The sequence below is a fragment of the Desmodus rotundus genome, chromosome 7 (assembly GCF_022682495.2).
Source record: "Desmodus rotundus isolate HL8 chromosome 7, HLdesRot8A.1, whole genome shotgun sequence".
Lineage (NCBI taxonomy): Eukaryota > Metazoa > Chordata > Mammalia > Chiroptera > Phyllostomidae > Desmodus > Desmodus rotundus.
The window spans coordinates 18258651-18278955 of NC_071393.1; the positions used below are offsets into that span (position 1 = coordinate 18258651).

A 20305-nucleotide genomic window follows, 5' to 3' on the forward strand; every position below is an offset into this window, starting at 1 on the left:
GAAGGAGAAGAACAAAGGCACCCCCAGCTGGATGTGCCTTTCCTCTGGGGTCCCCCACGGGCTGAGCTGCTTCTCATTTCTACTCCTCAGACTGAGTTGTCAAGGTCAGTGACGTGACATTTCACACCCAGCACCGCGGCCTGGGAAACCCAGCAGGTCTGGGCTGCTCTGTCGACTGAGAAATCAGCCCTTAGCCACCCTGGTGTTTTTGCTCCGTCTGGGGAAACAGTGCTAAAATAATGGGCTCTGGATTCAGATCCTGGATGTGCTGGTTTCTGGCTGGTGACCTGGAATGAGTGGCTTCACCTCTCTGAGCCTCAGTAGCCCCACCTGTAAAATGGGCATAAGGTTGTTGAGCGCTGTAAATAACATAATTAGTGCCAGAAATTCAATTAAAGGGGCATCTTTCATCTTTAAGACATTTATAGTGAACTAGATGGTCTGCTAAGAGGCAAGGGGTGTGGCAACAAAACCTGGTGTTGGGGACCTCAGCGAGAGGCACCCCTCTGTCACATTCCTGCTCTGTGACGAAGGACAGGCGGCTTGCCCAGCCTGGGATGAAAAATCTCAGAATCCATGAACTGTGAAAAAATTCTTTAACAACGGCCACGGGTCAAAAACACTTCCTGTTGTCCTTCTATTCAGTGGGTGGTGTGTGGCGTGTACATTGCTGCTTGTATATGAGGTATGCTGCGTGTGGCATATGTAATATGGTGTGTGGTTTGTGTGTTGTGTGCATTGTTGGTGTGGCGCGTGTCTGGTGTGTACGTATGCACATCACCTGTGCAGAGGAAGGTGGGCCCGGGGCTCTGCATTGCTGGGGGCGGGGTTTACGAGCCCTCCCCAGCGGGAGCTGACAGCTGCTGCCTGTGTTTCCTGTCATTCTGAATCTCCGCAGTGAAGGCATCACCTCGGAAAGCCTCAGTGTGGCTCATCTGAGCTGTCAAGTGCCTCCCCATAAGCCTGGGTCGGGATCATGGGCCCTACGTGGGAACTGCCCTCCGGGCAAAAAAGAACTGTCTGGAACCTGGGAGACTCATCCCGAGCTCTTCCCGGAGGCACCAGACAGGTGTGCAGTGGCTTCCTGGGGCCCTGGCTGTCACAGGATCTGGTCAGGGCTTCTTCCCCACGGGCTTCCCCTCCCGACTCCTCCCTCCACACTGCGCCTCTCATCGGGTGCACTGTCTAAAGCACAGGCCTGCTCAGAACTCTCCAGGGAGGCTGGCTGCCATCGGGAGAACGTGGGTTCCATTCCATGAGGCCGGGCTGAGAGGTGATGTGGGGCGTGGCTCAGTGTCAGACAGCCAGGTCCAGACCCTGGCACCCCTACATCCAGCTGGCGAGCCACCGAACCCCTCTGGGCATCCCTGTCTTCATCTGTGACACGGGGAACATACCTGCGTGAACCCATCGGTTGTTTTGAGAATGAATTGAGGTAACAGAGGTAACTTGCTCAGAATTGAGTTTGGCACGCAGTCAGGGCTCAATCCTTGGAGTTCTTGTTATCTCAGGGCCTCGGAAAATCTAAACGCAACAACAGCTACACTGCTCACCCTCCATAAACACTTGCCGAATAGTAAGTGCCTGAGGCCAGTGCATGTCAGGGATTCATGAAGCAAGAAGTTGCAGCTCTCTGGGATGTCAGGTCTAATTGCATCGGAGCGTCTTGAGCTCCCAGGTGTGCACCAGCCAGGCAGTGTCCTGGCTTGAGACAGGGAGCGGGTGCCCTCCCAGAGACGCTCTTGGAATCACCAAGACTGGGAAGAGCCGGCATGGCCGAGAGGCAGAAAACAAGCATGCATCGGGGGAGAAGCTATCCAGAGTTTGTGTCCCAGTCAGCGCTGAGCAGACAGTCCCTTGCACTTTGGGGGAGGGGGTGTAAGTAGTCAGGGGGGATCCCTGGGTAGCAGCTTTAGATGAACCCACTTCATTCCTCACAGTCACCCCCAAACCCCAAGCTCAGACTTTGTATGTGCATGGCGTGTGTGTGTGTGTGTGTGTGTGTGTGGCCTTGTAATGCAGCACACACCACGGAAGGAATGCACTGTCATCACTGCCATAGCTGCCGATTAAATTATTGAGTGCGTGTCATGTGCCAGGCACTTGCCAAGTGTCCATCCTCTCATAGACTCTGAGAGGTGGGTACCATCACCATCCTCACTTTAAAGACAGGAAACTGAGGCTCAGAGAAGTGAAGTGACTTATCCAAGGTCACAGAGCCAATAAGTGGAAGAGTTGGGATCTGAACCCGAGGCTTCCTCCCGCAAGTCAAGGCCTTTTCCTCTTTCTGAGAAAGTTCAGGATCTTTCCAGAGGGTCCTCCTACTTGATGGAAGCACCGTGTAGAGAAGGGAATGTTTTCTGAGCTTTCTAAGTGCCAGGGACTAAGCCTTACATGCCAGTCTGGGCTCCTTCACTTCCTAGCTGGGGATGACAGGCAAGTTACTTCACCTCTCCGAGCCTTGGCTTCCTCATCTGCAAAACGGGGAGAGTGATGGCCACTCACAGGGTCACTGTACACATTAACATCATCTGGAGCTTGGGCTAGAGCCAGAGGACCTGGGTTCTGACCTCCACTCTTCTTTGACTATGGTAGCTTGAGTGCAAAAATGGTTTCAAAGCTCTGCCCCTCTCTGTATCTGCACCCTTAGCAGCGAGGCTTCGAAGCATCAGCCATCAAGAAATGGAGTCTGTTTCTCCTTCCCTTGAATCTGGGCTGGCCCTTGCTTTCTGACTCGCTGTAGGAGGTGGCCTCCAGTGATTCTGCTCATTGTCTTGGAACCCTGGCCAGTCACCATGGGAAGAAGCTTGTGCTAGTGGCTGGAGGATGAGACACACATGCACCAGTGATGAACCATCTCTGCCAGGGCCTGCCTAGTCCATCTGACAGCCGCCTCCCCCCAAATACACGAGAAACATCAGCTACAACCCACAGAGCCACCACCCAACCTGTAACTACCCACAGACATGAGTGAACCAGCTGAGACCAGAAAAATCACCTCACTGACCTGCAGACTTACAAGCAGTGCTACAGGCTTGCTGTTTTATGTTACCAGGTTTGGAGTAACTTGTTACACAGCAATAGCTGACTGATAGAGTGGTCTGGGGGGCAGTCTCTTCCCATCTCTGGGCCTCAGTTTCCTCACCTGCAACCTGATGGAGTTTGGGCTTTATGAACTTTGCTGTTCCTTCTTGGATTCCTTAGACTTTTGGTTCTGGGGAAATCCCATCTCCCTCTGCTAACGCTTTGGAAGATTTTTTATTTCTATAGTGGTTGTCTCTCCCATGCTTTCCGCTAGTGTCTGCAGATCTGTACTTCTGGGGCCAACACTGCCCTTGACCCTGGAGCTTCCTTCTTGCTGGGCTCTCAAGCTGAATTCTTGCAGCCTGAACCAGCTCTGTCACTGAAGGACTGAAGTGCCTCTGGACAAGGCACTTAATTTTTTAGGGGTTGGAATTAACTTAGCACAGAGCAGATTGGCAGCAGCTGAAGAGAAATATTCTGCAGCTATCAATCATATGGTTATCGAGGTTTGTTATTAGGGCCTTTTATTTCCTGGTTAAAGAACTGTGCGGGGACCCATAAACAGAGGGAGATTTAGGGCTGGGCTTTGTAGTGGAGCCCGGAAAGCCAGCTGGAGCCCGGTTGGAATTTTTTTCTTTTAGAGATATACGTGTATTTGCAATAGGAGCCCAGGAAATGGACCAGGAGGGACCTCTCTGAGCCTCGGTTTCTTCTCCTGTAAGGTGGAGCGAGGGCTTTCTCCCTCGTGCAGCACCTCACCACCTTGTATTGTGTGGTTAGAACACCGGCTTTGGTCCCAGGGACCTGAGTTTGAGTCTTGACTTGGCCTCTTCCCAGCTGCGTGACCTTGGCAAACAGCTTCATCTCCCTAAGGCTCAGTTTCCTTATTTGTCAAAAGGGGATATCACATAGGTTACTTTGTAAGAGTTAAATGGCTTAATGTGAATAAAGCACTTAGTAACTGGCAACTAGGGAGCGCTCTATAAACAATGGACATTGATTTTGATGATGATAGCGGTAATGACGGCCAGCATCAGCGATGACCACAATGCACCCTAAGTGTTTGGCGTAAAGCCTGGATGTGATGGGGGTGAAGATAGAGTTAGCTGTGGTTATTTGGCTGTTTCACGTCGGAAACCTTACTAAGACCTTTACGTGTTATTTGATTCACTTCCACACTCACCATCTCTCTCTTTTCTGTAGCAGACATTTAATGAGCACTTCCTGGGTGCCAGGCTCTGGGGATGAAGTGAACTATCGATCCCCCCGGGAGGCAGGTATCGCCACCTGAGGCCCCAGAGCTAGTGAGTGGCAGAGTTGGGGTTTAACTGCAGCTTTTTCTTTTGACTCCAGAAGCTCTTCCATTGTCTCTGTCATGGGGCATTTTCAAGGTTGTGGCCTCTGTGCTTGGCTCTTGCAGCCACGCTGAGGCTGTCTTTCTGGTCCTAAGTCTGACTTGCTGTGTGATTCTAGGTAAGTTAGCTCCCCTCTCTGGGCCCCTCTCTGCTCTTCCACTCTTTGATGCCTTCACTAATAATTCCTTAGCTGTTTTATTGCTTTTCTATGCTTTATTCTGAGAGAGAGACAGAGATAGGTAGATGGACGGATAGATAGACGGAGATTTAACACATCCTTCGGGATTTAAAAGGTTCCTGCTTGGTTGTGTTTTAGAGTAAGTGGCAGATTCCTGATGGAGCCGGGGCGGGGGGGTTCATGACAGGTTGGGGACTGGGCATTTGGGGTGTGAAGGGGGTTTACCCTGGGGGCTCCTGACTCATCCTAAGGTTAGGCACCCCTGTCCCTCCTCCAACACCAACAATGCACCCTGGGTGGTCCTAATTAATGCTGCAATTCTGGGCATCCATTGGGTGTCTATCAGTCGCTGTTGTCCCTTGCTGGAACCCTGCCCCCATGACAGCTTGACCAACTGACCCTCTTCGAAACACTGCTTGGATGTCACCCTCTCTGTGACATTCCACAACCCGCAGAGATAAATCCAGGGCCCTGCGACGTCTCCATCCCCACCCTGCTGTGCACAGCACTCTGCCCGCTTCTCACCAGGTCTCTGTGTGGCCCTTCCTCCCTTCCTGAACTTCGAGCTCCTGGAGGCCTGGGAGCCCCCCTGCTTCATCATGGTCATGTGGCTGGTCCCCCCATAGGCTGTGCAAGTCCACGAAGGTGGAGGGTTTTGTGTGTGTGTGCAAACCGTGGCTCTGTCCTCTACTGGCTGTGTGACCTGAGGAAGTCACTTAACGTGTCTGCGCTGTCGTTTCCAAATCCACAGCATAATAATGCCTGCCTGATAAGGGTGCTTGGTCACTGTAATCTCCATTCACGAAGCGCCGACTATGCGTCAGACCCCATGCTACACGCTTTGCATGTCTTATCTCTAATTTGGGTAATCACCTCTCTGTAATGATCTCTATTCACATTAGCTCCAAATCATACAATTATTATCTCTGCATAATAACATTCCTGTTCATTATTGTTCACAGATATAAACTGCACAGCCCAGGGCCCAGCACACAGTAGGTCCCTCATAAATGTTATCTTAAATGCACACAGCATGAACAGACCCATCCAGCACATGAGGGAGAAGAACAGTCCCCCGCCCCCCACCCCCCCCCCCCCCCCCCGCCGTGACCGGGCACATGTGGCTGGGCCCTCATGACCCAGCAACCACTGCCTGGCGCCTCCTACGGGCCACCTACCCACCTTGCTCTGCAGCACAGACACTCTCTTCCTCGCCGCTGTGATAAATAACAATTGCTAACACTTAGGCAGGGCTGAGGGGCCCTGAGGACAAAATTATTTTTACTATCAAACCCAAATTGGTTTACTAAAACTGTCAGCAGAAACCAAGCGAGATAAATTAAACCCAGCAGCTCTTGGGCCTCGCGTAACCCTCGCTGGTGAGATGCTATTTTCACTCCCTCCGTGGGAGGAAAGAGGTGCCAAGTCCAGATGCCACCCTGCCGGGCGTGTGCTGGACTTTTTCAGAGGAAGCCTCAGCCCGGTGACTGCTTACTGCCCTGCCTCTGCTGCCCAGTTTGGGCGAATCTGGACTCCCCAGGGCACCCCTCAAAGCCCTGTCTGCTTCCACTGCCGCCTGGTGGCGCCTCCCCATTGATGCCACTCCTGTGTCACTGAGCTCTGGAGACGCAGGGCTCCCTCCTTTCAAGGGCTGGTGAGGATCCCAGACCCTAGGGACACAGCAAGCAGGGTTTGAATCCTAGCCCTGCCGGTTCCCAGCCACAGGATCCTAGTCACTCTTCCCTCTCTCTGGGCCTCAGTTTATGCATCTGCACAATGGAGATCATTGTGGAACCCACTGCCCATGCTCATTGGGATGTGCCTGGGATGTGATCGTCTGGGATTCACCAAGTGCTCAGCACAGATTCGATGTGGTGGACAAATGGGAGGAGAAGGGTGCCTCCCTGCTTCTGGACCTTCGCACAGGCTATTCCTTTGGGCTGCAACACTGTTCCCTCCATCTTTGCCCGTCTCTGATCTGCCTTTCAGGTCTCAGCATGGATGAGGGATCTCTAGTTTGGCACTATGGACATTTTGGGTGAGCTAATTCTCTGTGGTGGGCCGTCCTGGGCATTGCTGGGTGTTGAGCAGCATCCCTGAGCTCTATCCACTCGATCCCAGTAGCACTGACTCCTGTCACCAATTGTCACCACCAGAAATGCCTCCAGACACTGCCAATGTCCCCTGTGGGGCAAAATCACCCCTGGTGACTTAGATGCTGCTTCCTCAGGGACACTTTCTCTCCATGCCACCTACCAGCTCACCTGCCCCGTTCCCGGCCCCACAGACCCCTGTCCTGCAGCTCACTTGTGCTGTGTCCACTCACAACGTGGGCTCCCTGAGGGCAGGCTGCACCTGTCGGGCTCCCAGCCTCCTTCACAGTGGGTGCTCAGCACATGCACATGGAAGTGAATTAAACCTGCTCAATGGGAAGAACCACAGTCTTTACAATGTGTCCATGGTGACTGAAATCGGACTGAATTGGCCCTGGATGATGTAGCTTACATGCCCCACGGAGGAAGTGGAACCTCCCCTGGAAGGGACAGTTCTCTCCCCGCTGGCCCCATCTCGGAGCCTGTCTGAGGTCCCACGTCACCTTCACTTGGTCTCAGCATCTGGCGCCCAGATTATCCAGAAGAACATATGGCCTCCCCAAGCCCCACCCCACTTGGCCCCCAAACGCTACAGTGGCTCTGACATCACTGGTTTGGAGGACCTCCGAAGTCCTCTCACTCTGGACCCTAACTCTAAGTCTGTGGTGGCAAAGCCTTTGATACCGCTGCTCTCTGAAATACCTTCTCTTGGGGGTCTTCCCAGTACTGTTACTTGGCTTGATAATTTTTAGGCAAAATGTTATTTCTTAACCAGATTACTTACGATGTAATAAACATGGTTTATTGATAAATGGAGGCCCTGTCCCGGGAGACTCTTCACATATTGTTTACTTTCCCCTCCTTGTGCATCACAGGCAGCTGGATGTGAATTTGATTTCACATTCTGGCTTAGAAACTTCGTGGGCATATGCCCCAGAAACACGGATGTGAAAAGACCCTCTTTACAGTTCAGAAACACCGGGCCCAGAGAAAAGCCCAAAGTCACGCGGCTGGGGGGTGGAGGGGATGGAATTCTGGTCCAGGTTGGCCTGGCCCCAGGTCCACAAGAGGCGGCAACTGTGAACCTCTGACTCAGTTGGAGCAGGAGGTCCTGGGACAGCCTCAGAGGACACTTCCACTCTCTCTAAGGGACAGCTTCCAAAGATAGTCACTAATGATTTTGCAAATAATTTCCCTCTTCACTTGCAAAGCTCCTCTGCAGAGCCAGGCAGGCCGAGTCCTGCTTCTCAGCCAGCTGGGTTCGCACTTCAGCCTTGAGAGGGCAGCTGACCTCAGAGGTCATGGCTGCATCCAGAGAGGCTCTTTAGAACTTGGCATTCCCCCTGTCCCTGGCCACAGTGTCTGGGTCTGCCTGGAAGCCCTTCTTCTGCTTCTCCAGACACCACCATCTGTCTCTGTCCCCTGCTCAGCTCTGTCTCACATGGGGGCAGCGGAAAGAGCATGAATGAGCAGCCATAAAAGCCTGGATTCAAATTTCAACGCTGCTGCTTGCCAGCTGGGCGATCCTAATCCAGAAGCTCGGAGACCAGACAGGGCCTTTTTCTTTGTGAGGATTACTTGAGCTGTACCTGTTTAGAGCTATCATCGGTGCCTCTGGCCCTGTTCCCTGGGAGCGCTCCCTGGCGAGTTGGTGGAGGGAGTCCTAACTGGAACATGTAATAAGTACCACCACTGAGTACAGGAAGCAGCCGCACATCCAGGAAGTCCATTCACTACAGCATTTCTTCATTAGAGACCATTTCCTGAGTACCTGCTATGTGTCAGGCTCTGTGTTAGACCCGGGAACAGAGTTACATCAGACCAAGCCCCAACTGCAAGGACCTCTGCTGTGGCTGGGAGAGACAGCTAGGACATACACTACTGCAATACTGGTGACACTAGACATTCGGTCCTTGGAAAATGCTGTGCATATGCTCGCCACAGGGCCTGTGCATATTCTGTTCCTATTGGGTGCATTCGCTCCAACTCAGCCTTGAGTTCTGAGCTTTAGTATCAGGTCCCCTAGGAAGGCTTCTCTGACCTTCCCCTTTAAATCAAATCCCCATATGGCATCTCACAGCACCATGCACTTGCCTTTACGTCAGTTATCACAGGGGCAGAAGGCAGTTATCGGTGCCTTTCCTCACTTAATGCCTGCTTCCTTAGCAGACAGAATTTCCCGCGTATAGGAGCTTTCTCTCTGCATGAATGAGGCTGTTTCCTTCACTGTTGGGACCCCAGTTCTTTGCACAGCCCCTGACACATAGTAGATGCTTATTTAATATTGGTTGGAAGAATAAAGCAGGACCAATTTCTTCCCCAGTCTGGATGGTGGGGAGGAGGAGGTCCACCAGTAAACACTCACAATTGGATATCTAAGAAGATCCGTTTCTCCTCCCCTACGTGGATCTTCCAGATACAGTCTTCGCCTTCCACGTACGGCTCTGGCCAGTTCGGGGACAGCACCACCCCAGCCACAGCAGAGAGCTCCCCACCACACATGGCTGTAAAAGACACAGACAGACAGACACTTTATTTGTGAGGAAGGCAGTATGGCACAGCAGTGAAGAGTGTGGGCTATGAAGTCACGCAGCCACAGGTCGCCGTGGTTGGTGGACAGGTGCCTTCACCCCAGGAAGCCCATACGTGTCTGTGGGACTATTAAATTAGGGCTGGCCTCCTGCTTCCTTTAGCTGCGGGTTGGTGAAGATGGGGCTGTAGTTCTGTCAGGACCAAGGACAGAGCCCAAAGTTCTGAGGGAAGCTTCAGCCGCCCTGCTCTTATGCAGGGTGAGTAGTGGCTAAGAAACGGTAGCTTCAGGCCAGGTGGACCTGGATCTGAGTCTTGCCTTGGCCACCAACACACTCTGTGACAAGGCGGGTAACTCCTTGGAGCCTCTGTTTCCCTTCTCTGTAGAGCTGGAGCAATACCACCACCCGATGGATGCCATTGGGTTATTCTGAAGCTTAATTGAACTCAGGTGTCAAATAGAGCACAGTGCCTGGCACAAGGTAAGTGCTCAGTAACTCTTAGTTAACATAATTGTAAAGGGCCCCGGCTCTGAACTGGAAGCAGAGATAGGACCGTACCTGGCACCTGGCCCTTTAAATTCCACTCTGTGTTTACCACTTTGGAAAGTTCTCAACGTGGCAGAGGCCAAAGCACCAATAAATTCCGCTCTGTTAAACCAGCACATTTAATACAGAGATCAATCCCTCACCACGGCGGGGCTGTTATTTCACGCCAACCACCATGCAGGTGGCGGCTGCCAGGAGTGAGCGAGGCTTCTCTTCATTACTTCCATGTCCGTAGGTGTTGGGCGCAGGGCGTCTACCTGGTCTCAGAATGGGGAAATGGGGAGGGCAGGGCACTGGGGACCCGGGTAGATGAGGGTTCTACATAGCCAGTACTGTCCCGGGGGCTCAGAGCACAGGCCTCTGAGAACAGAAAGACCTGAGTTCCATTCCCGCCTCTGCCAATTACCCTCATTGTGTTCACAGGCCTGCCATTCACAGTCTCAGTTTACTCATCTGTAAATGGGGTCAATAGGAAGGGCTGTAGTGAGGATTAAATCTGACAACGCCCATATAGTCCTTGGCAGAGTGCCTGAAACACAGTGTTGGCATTCCCATTAACCACCGTCACTGTCATTACTGTTACTCATTGGGCCCAGGACTGCCCCGTGCTGTTGGGTGGGTCAGCACTGCACAAGGGTGCACTACAGAGGGGCCCATAGTGGCTCAGATCGGCACAGCGAGAAAGAGGTACCTTTCAAATTTATGTATTCTGCAACTTTCTCAAGGACAAGCAGCAAACCTGACCCCAAGGACAGTGAGTCCTAGAAGGGGTTCTCATACTCGAATTGGTACGTAAAGTGGTGACAGGCCTCTACACAGGGGCCTTGGCTTTTCATGTGAGGGGGCGGAGGTCCCTGGGGGGCCCCAGGGACGGTGGGGCCACTCACCTCTGCACAGGGGCTCCGTGTCATTCCAGTATGGGTCCCGCATGTTGATGCACTCAATGACGGCCGGGCCCTGCTCCAGGGAGTGGCCAGGGTCGCAGGTGAACTCCACCACGGCACCGATGTTGTAGGTCAGGTCGGACGTGGTGAAGTTGCCGTTCTGAATGTAGGGCTCGTAGCAGTGGCCTTTCTCAAAGGCTGGGGAGGGGACGCAAGAGAGGGACAGCAGCTCAGATGACCCAGGGGCCACTCTCAGTGCTCTGTCTCAAAAGATGGGCCCTTCCTGATGCTCAGGGATGCTCCCAGGGACACGGGTACCAAATCCCGTGACCTGGTTCCAGCTGACCTGTTGAAGGAAGGGCTCTCGGGCCACTCACTTGGCTCCTTGGGGTCTCATTCTTTTTTTCTTATTTAAAATGGAGCTAAGAGTCTCTGCCCTCCCAACCCTGCTGAGTTTTTATGTTTAAATTCCTTTTAGTACCCTGTGTGGATTCTTCCTATGTCCCATAACTGAGAGTCTTGATTTCTGCCACTGGAAACCATAAATTTGTCTATGAAAAAGACCAACATTTCTTAGGGAAGATGGAACAGAAATTTCCCCAAGGCACATGCAATACCAAAGGGCATCCTTTCTTAAAGGGTCAGGACTGCGCGGGACAGGCCCTTGCTAGTGATTCTTGGAGGAAGAGGGGGCTGGACTCTAAGGGGTCTCACTGAGCACAGCAGAGCTTAAGGGTCCAGACTCAAGCTGGACAGAAGTCTTAGCTCCATGTGTTTTTCTAACCAGTGACCTTGAGCAAATCACTCAAGTTCCCGAACCCCAGTTTCCTCAGTTAAAAGATACTAATAGCTCCCACATTGCAGTGTGGTAAGCACTAAACGTACACTGGACATCAGACACTGGGCATGTAGTAAGTGCTCAGTAAAGGTAGGAACTGTCATCAGTGAAGCTAAGTCTGCTTCTGCAAGTCCGAGGGTCCATCTGGCTGCTGGGTCTCCCTTGTCCCTGGACGGCCAGATTGCTACCTCCCAGGACCCAGTCCCAGCCCCGCCATGCTTCCCCTGATCCCGCCCCACCACCCCAGGAGAGGGGGAGTTCCCGTGGACCCTCACCCTCGAACCGGATGTTGAAGGAGGAGGCTGCCCGCGCCTGGTCAGACATAAACTCGATTCGGATGCTATTGCCCTCGCTCAGCAGGCCCTCGAAGGGGACGCTCTCGGTTTGAAAGGAGTCATAGAGAAGAGCGGACTTGTTGGTCAGCCCACTGTAGACCTTCATCCTGGCAGTGGGAAAGGAGAAGAGGGCCGCTGAGGGTCCTCTCGGGTCACGGAGACACAGCAGCAGGAGGGGTGGGCAGTGAGCACCTCTCTTACCCAGATTTAAATCCCAACTTTGCTCCGCACGTGCCCGGAGAAGCTGCTTTACCTTGTGGAAGCTGCTTCTTTGTCTGCAGAATGTTTGCCCTAGACTCATGGGTTGATTCTGAGGTTGTAGGAGAAGCGATATGTACATGGAATGAACCAGGCTAATTAATCGATAGTAATTATTATTACTAATTGGAAAGTTAGGATTAACGAGCTAATACCATCCCTGAAATAGCGGTATAGATAGACAGACAGTCAGAATCCCCACTCCGTAACTTCTCAGCTTTGTGGCTTTGGACAAAGACACATCACCTTGCTGAGCCTCTGTTTCTTCATCTGTAAAATGGGTACAATCCCACCTACATCGGATGTGAGGATTATAGACCGTGGGTATGAAGTGTCCAGGATAGAATAGGCATGTAAGGCAAATTTATTAAGCGGTTGACCCCTAACAGGCTGTTTGATCATTGTGTCCCAAGAGCGCTGTGTGGGGCGTCAGGAGTCCTGATTTTCAGTTTCCAAAGCCCCACTCAGTTTACATACATCTCAGCACATCTTGGGCCTCAGTTTCCACGACGGCAAAGGCAGGGGTTATAGCATCTTTCCTACCTATCTTACAGGCGGGCTTTGAAAGTCTGATGGGTAAAGCGCCCTGAAAAATAAAGCGTGTCAGGCAAAATGTTGCTATTCACTTTTACTGTTATTAGAACCATTGGATACTCGACTCTTTGCTCGTCTTTGTATCTTTAAAGACATTATGCAAAAGTAGAGAAGAGTATACAAATTTGATAAGTTATATTTATGGAGTCATAAACAGGCATTTAAAATCCTTTGAGGTTTTTTTTTTTTACTGTGACCTATAAAAGGCTCTCTATCATGTTGCCTACATACATTTTCAATGTCACCAAAATGAATAAATGTTGGTGCTCCAGTCTGTTCATTTTGCCATGTTCTACTGTGACTGATGAGGAGGGGGCGGGGGCAGAGGCCAGGAGCCATTCCAAGACTGAGGGGGGACCTGTCCACAGTCATCTGGTTCCTGCTGACTCTGTTGTTTCTTGGGGGCCATGCCCCAAGGTCTAAGATTTAGACTGTGTCCTTCACCAAGGGTTCAAGGTTCGGCTTCTCAGTCAGTCTCTGGAAGGAAAGATTGGGAATCTGTTTTTGAGGATGCCCCAAGGTGTCCTGACGCTACCAGGAAGCCATGGTTTGGAAGCCCTGCTCTACACCTCACGCTCTAAAGCTGTGGTTTATTGGTATGCAGTCGCTCAGGGTAAAGCTGCACTACTGGGAGGGGAGTGGACTAAAGAGCTGGCTCAGTGATGCAGTGGCCCGGTGTTTTCCATACGAATCCCTTCCTACCGAATGAGGTTAATGGTCTAGGTTTGAACATCCAAAGAAGCCTGGACACTATAAGCATGCACAACAGTGGGGGAATGCTGTGGGAGGGGGGTGGGTGAGTTGGGTAGAGGAGGGCAAAGGGGAAAAAATAGGCCAACTGTAATAGAATAAATAAGAATTTTTTAAAAAGCAAGAAGAATCTGACCGAATCCCAAATGCGAAGGTGCCGGCATTCTGGAGGTGCTGTCAGCACCAAACCCGTGTCCCTTCAGCTCTCATTGCTCACGCGTTTCCCGCTGGCTTTTCACCCAAAGTCTCTGAGAGCGAGCCAGCTCCACCAGCTCAAAGGGTGGATGACGATACGGGGGAGCCTGTGTGCCCAAGAGCATCCTTTCTGCAACGATTGATGGGAGGCGGCAGACAAATAGCCCAGCTCCCTCGCCCCTCCGGAAGGACCACTCTGGGTGCGCCCAGCACTGTTTCCCAGAGAGCCCCAGTGGCCCCCAGGCACCTGCTTATTAATGCAGACCATACTGATCCTCTCTTCTTCCTTCTCACTTTCTGTTTTCTAGGATCAGCTCATCTCTGTTTCCAAGGGAACCAAACCCAAGACAGCACGTCTAAGCAGCTAAGGTCCTAGTTTTCAAGAACATTCAAGAGTGTTCAGGTGTAAGGTCATAGGATGTCCCAGTTTTAAGATTCTGGATTGTGGGCATATTACTTAGAGTCTACAGACCTGCTCTCGCTTAGATACTGCATGGTGACTTCTCCCTAGCTCTTGGACATGCGTAAGTCTCATTTTTCTTCTACTTTACTCCTGTTCTCCATGAAGCCCAGTACATGACTGGACACAAAGCAGATGCTGAATAAACACTCTCTTTTTGTTCAACTACAAAAAGCGATTTTCAGGAGAAAGAATGAGGAGGAGGGGCAACGTGTGGGGGGTAGTCTGGATTCTGACCTAGGGCAAGTCCGCTTCCCTTGGTATGGCCTGGTAGCCTTACCTGTAAAAAGAGGGATCAAAGCTGATGATCACTAAGATTTTTGCCATCCTCCGAGCTCTTTCGTTCTTGACTTCCTTCCATAAGCCAGAATTTCAGCCATTTCAAGACTCCAAATCCCTAGCCACATTCCAACACCCTGGGAGGGAGCGAGGCTGGCCGGGGCCCTCAGAGGTTTACCTGTCCTTCTCATGCAGTGAGAGTCGCTCAAAGTGAAGATGGAGCTTCTGGCCCTCTGGAGCTTCGATCGTCCACACACAGAACTGGCTCCCGTTGGTGTTTCCAGGGTAACTTGGGGAGAGGACGTGGCCGATGGTGGCATTGTGCACAGCCCCTCCACAAGGGGCTAGGGGCAGAAAGTAAGGGTGAGTGGGTAATGGAGGGGGGGAGAGAGAGAGAGAGAGTTACATCCTCCCCTGATCCCCACTCCTACCCGTTCATGGGAGAAACAGGAGGGTAGGAGAGAGACCAAGGAAAAGCCCTGTCCTCTGGGTGGGTTCCTCCTGTATGATAGGAAGTGTCACTCCATGATTGGAGCCATCACTGCGTGTGTTCTATGGTAGGAAATGACCATGAGTTAAGGATGCTTCAGTGGTGCTGGCCGTGCCCTGCTTCTTAATTATAAAATGGTCATCAAGAAAGACATAAATAGGCAGTTTACAAAAGATAAAATATACTTTTAGTACATAGTAAGCACTAAAAAATTCAGCCCCCCTAATAATAAAAGAAATGCAAATGTTAACTCTATTCTATTCTCATCCACCAGATTGGTCAAGGGGAAAAGGAACAATAACTTGGTGATGAGGGGGTGACGGGAAACGGTCGCTCTCATGCAGGACCGGTTAGGATGCAAACTGTATGACCTTTCAGGATGGAATTTTAGTGAAAAAGCTTAGATAGTATTTTCAAGCACTGTGACCTAATAATTAAGGTTCTGGGAATTTCTTCTGAGAAAAGGTTTATAGGTTTTCACAGAAGTTGATGAATGAGGGTGTTCACTGCTAAATTTTTTTCTAAGAGACAAAAATGAGAAAAAACATGAATGTCTACTCACAGGGGATTGGTAAAATCAATACATTCCATTCATGCAATTTTTAAAAAGCCGTGTTCTCAAAGAACACTTGGGAACATAGGGAAAATGCTCACTGTATTTTAAGTGGGAAGGAAAAGCTAGAAGGTGGTCTGCCATGTCTATTTCAATGAGCTGTATGCAAGATCAGGTGAGACCAGGAACATAAAAGTGATTTGCTCCTGTATTTGATACACTTGTATTTCTTGAAAACTTTTTTCAACCAGAACCACGTAATACTTTTATCACAAAAATACAATAAATAGTAAAGAGTGATTCATGAACTTGGAAGAGTTAATACGAGCGTAGAGAGGTAGTCCTGTTTGTATTCTTAGGAGATATTTGGTTCTCATTAAGTGTTTTTTGGAGCATTGTACAACAAACAAGGACTTGGGTAGGAGAGAAAGGTCGGCAGCTCTCTTTGCTCTGGACTCGGCTGTGACTTAGAGCAAAGACATTGCCAAGGGGCCCTGTTCTCCTCTCAGAACCATGGACAGAGCACCATGTCTCTCCCCAGGCTGCCTACCTGTCCTGAATTAGAGGTGCAAACCTGGCCTCAGCCAAGAATCTGCTGTGGATCTAGGACAAGTTACTGAAGCTCTCCGAACCTTGAATTCACCGTAAAATGGTGATAATAATCCCACCCTCCTTAGACAACTGTGGTGAGACACCAATGACATGTTGCATGCAGAGGGCTTGGCACAGTCCCTGGCACAGAGTAGGTGCTGAAGCAGGGCCAGCATTAACGTCCTATGGCTCAGGAGCTAAGGAGGTGGAGGACACTGTCCATGAGGGGGCCGCCGGCCATCTGTCCTCCCTGAGCGGCTCCTCATTTGCTGCCTTTCCACCCTTTTCTTGCTTTATTAAGCCGACTGATGGCTCTGTTCAGTTTCAATTTGCTAGCTGTGGCTCTCCATCCATCTTTCTTAGCACAAATTGAGGCTTAATTTCTCCTTGATTTCACACATAGATAAAAATTAACGTGAGAGAGGTGTAGAGACCAACTGCTCTATGGTTTGGGTTTTTTTTTTCTTTGTTAAAAAGAAAAGAAGAAAAATTCTGAAAGGCCTTGGGGGAACAATGCTGCAACCATTAAATCTCAGAATTCATTATCAGCTCTCATTTGCTCTTTGGATTACACTGATTATGGAGGGCAGGAATTATGTTTATTGTTCCAAGTGTGCTCCTTGTGTCTGGCTCATGGCCTGGCACGTAGTAGGTACTCAGTTAATATGGCAGCTCATACTCTCCTGGTCACCAGCAGGGCTTTTGGGAATCTCATAAGAATTTGCTGCCATGGCAGCCGCGAATGGCCAAGGCCTTGCCCACTGGTGCAGGAACGGGGTGCGATGACCCAGTGCCTCTCAATCTATAATGTGCATGTGAGTTACACAGGGGCACGTTAAGATGCAGATTTTGATTCAGGTGGTCTTGCATGAGGCCCAGGGCTGCGCATTTCTAATAATCTCACTGGTCTGCAGACCCCATTTTGCACAGTGACGGCGTAGTAAGGAAGAAACTCAGGAGAGTAGGGTTCTGGACTCAGTCGATTTCTGTCTGGTGACTTTGGGCAAGTGCCTGCACCTCCGCGAGCCTCAGTTTCCTCATCTGTGTGATGGGGATGAGGGTCCCGCCATGTAGAATTGCTGTGAGGTGCTATTGCAGCCTTGGCATTGTGCTCCGTACATATTCACTGGGCTCCGTATATGGCAGCAGTCACACCGAAAGTCCAAGCAACAACAGAAGGAATAGGTAAATTAGACTTTGTCAAAATCAAACACCTTTTTTGTATCAAAGGACACTATCAAGAAGTGAAAGGACAGCCCACAGAATGGGAGAAAGTATTTTCAAATCATACATCTCATAAGGGTCTTGTAGCCAGGATCTATAGAGAACTCCTTCAGTTCAGCAATAACAAGACAAACAACCACATAAAAGAAAATGGGCAAAGGCTTGAACAGACATGTCTCCTAGAAGATGTACAGATGGCCAGGGAGCCCGTGAGAAGATGCTCAATATTATTATTGACCATCGGGGAAATGCAAATCAAAACCACAATGAGGCACCACTTCATACCTACTAGGATGGCTACAATGATAACAAGAAAACAGGGAACATAAGTGTGAGTGAAGATGTGGAAAACTTGTTCTCTTGAACGTGGCTGGAGGGAACGTAAATGCTCGGTGGTGCAGCCACTGTGGAAACCAGCCTGATGCTTCCTCAAAACGTTAAACATCGAATTACCATACGACCCCACGATTCTCCTTCTGGGTCATAGTTCTACTCCTCACACCCGAGAGAAATGAAAATACACGTCCACCCAAAAACTTTCCCACAGATATCCACAGCAGCATTATTCATAAGAGCCCAACGTGGAAACAACTGAAACGCTCACCAATGAATGAACAGGTACAATGTGGTCTATCTAACCACGGAGTATTGTTCAGCCATAAAAAGGAAATGAAGTTCTGATACACAGTACGACAAGGATGAACCTTGGAAACAACATGCTTAGTGAAAGAAGAGAGTCATGGAAGATCACATACCGTGTGATCCCATGGATAGGAAATGTCCACAGTAGGCAAATCCACCGAGACACGAAGCAGGTGGGTGGTTGCCGGGACTGAGGGGGAGGAACGAATGGGGAGTGGCTGCTAACGGGGACAGAGCTCTCACAGGGGGATGGTAAAGATGTTCTGGAACTACAGATGTTTTGGAACTAGATGTTCTGGATGCTTTGGATGGTTGCACAATACGGGGAAGGCAGGGAATGTCACTGATGGTACATTTTACATGATGTGTGTTTTGCAGCAGTTATCTGTATTGGGAGCAGTCTCTCCCCTGGGGTAAGAGCCTAAGCCTGAGGTTGGTCTTAATGCCCCGGAGGCTGGTCTCCCCCCTCTCACTGAGCCGTGCACGTGTGGTCCAGCTGAGGCTGGAGTGTACCTGAGCAGACGGGCTCGTGGCTGCTCCAGTGGGGCTTGGAGGCGTTGATGCATGTCAGCGTCTTGGCCCCCTGGAGCTCGTAGCCTGGGTGACAGTGGAAGTGGGCCGCCCCGCCCGAGTGCAGGTCCATCACTGTGACGTCCCCGTAGTCCGGCCGGCGGGGGAAGTTGCAGCTTAGCATGAAGGCTGGGAAGAAATGCAGAGGCAGACGGTCACCTCTCCGAGGGTGGAGACAGAACATGACCCACTTCCAGGGGCCAGTGTGTGCCAAGGAGGAAAGCTGAGGCCCTTGGTGACTCAGGAGAGCTGGAGGAGAGCATGTCTGTGTCTCGCTGATTATACAGGGATCGTGTGGTCCAGAGCTCCCTGCCCTGGCTGCCCAGAGATAGCAGGTTTGGGGTAAAAAATGAGCTCCCAAGCCTCATTGGAGCCTCTCTCCATGTGGACCTAGCATGGCCTTGTCCCCGGGGAAAGAAAGGGCAGTATCGCCCTTGCAGGGGTTAGTGCCGCCCGCACCAATGCTTCAGAAGTCTGCGAAAAATGCAGGCCCTTGGACCTGAATGGGAACAGCTGGCTCTTCAGGAAATGTCAGAGGAGAGGAAAACTTGAAAACAATTGTCCTGGGAGGTAGGTGGCGGGGCTTTGGGAGGAGACCAAGTTGAATTTACATTCTTACCTCATCACTCAGACAATGTGTGACTTTGAGAAAGTGACACAGCGCCCTAAACACCACTTTCCATCACCTTTCCAGTGGAGTGGACAATTGTCCCCACTCCCCAGAGGTGGTAAGGATGACATGGGAAATGTCTGGCACGTGGGTGCTGCTCCCTGCACGGGGGTGGCAGCAGGGGGCATGTGGTTCTGCTGGGCTCCTCAGTTTTCATAAGAGGATGTTAGATCCCTCGTAGCTGCGCCCTATACTATGGTCTGATCTCTCCTGCCTCATAGGACATCTGTGCTCTCAGTACCCAAGCGCATGGCTCAACAAGGGATTCCCCCATTTTTCTAATTAACAAAGACAACAATATGGAAAAGCTGTGATGGAATGAACACTCCCACATAAAGTCATCCATTGGCTTCAGGGAAGTTAAAAATGAATCGTTTTCCCAGATATTTGGTCCATGTGATGTGAACGTGGATGGTTCCCAATCTCTAGATGGCTGGCTCCTGACTCCACTTCCTGCTCAGATGTTTGGAGAGTTAGGCAGGGGGAGTTCCTGGTGAGGGAAGGAAGCCCAGGCCATGGGAACTGCCCAGGACGTAGGAACGTGGGAAAATGGGGGAGGGGGAGAGAGAAAGAAGACAGAATGGAGGGTGGGAGTGAAGAGGAGGAGAAGACAGGGAGAAATAAAGGAAGCAAGAAAATACAGAAGTAGGGAGGAGGAAGGTGAAAGGAAGGAAGCGAAGAAAGAAATGAACAGAAAGCAAAAGAAAGTGGATTCAGAAGCAGACGAGATGGAAAGAAAGCAATGCTGGAGAAGCGAAAAAAGATAGGGACCCTGGTGGCCGGGCCCCGTTCCGGAGTCCACGGACTCATGCATCAGACACAGGAGCCGGGCGCTGGAGAGGGGAAAGGTGGCTTTCTCATCCTCACGCACGTTTAACTGCACTGTGGTGCTTCCTTCAGTCGTGAGCGTAGGGACAAGCTGCAACATAGCCACAGAACCTCTGACTTTGTCACGGAGAGAAATCACAGCTATTTTCCTGTCATAATGGATAGCTTGACATATTTCTTATGCTCCTCGGTACTTTGAAATTACAGTAATTGTCAGAACTGCCGGGAGAGTTTAGTATTTAATGTGTTAAAGAGGTACATAGATTACGGTATCAGAGATTAAAACAATATTTTGACGACTGTAATTCACTGACTGGTTTCCTTTCTGGTTGACATTTTTTATGCTCCTAAACACATTATTTTGAGAAGAGGTCCATAGGTTTTACCAAAGTGCCAGGGGGACCCCAAGACAAAAAG

At 50.6% G+C, this 20305-nt stretch overlaps 1 protein-coding gene across 2 annotated transcripts in view; it reads right to left on the bottom strand.

Annotated features, from left to right (window-relative positions):
- SEZ6L (seizure related 6 homolog like) overlaps positions 1-20305 on the bottom strand; it is a 167567-nt gene that overhangs the window by 38683 nt on the left and 108579 nt on the right. For both annotated transcript variants that reach the window (XM_053929081.2, XM_053929080.2), the window contains exons 5-9: positions 18334-18519; positions 14499-14664; positions 11725-11891; positions 10615-10809; positions 9016-9154 (exon numbers count right to left, since the gene is read on the bottom strand). In XM_053929081.2, the coding sequence (XP_053785056.1) occupies positions 9016-9154; positions 10615-10809; positions 11725-11891; positions 14499-14664; positions 18334-18519 (853 nt within the window). The remainder of the gene's footprint in view (positions 1-9015; positions 9155-10614; positions 10810-11724; positions 11892-14498; positions 14665-18333; positions 18520-20305) is intronic.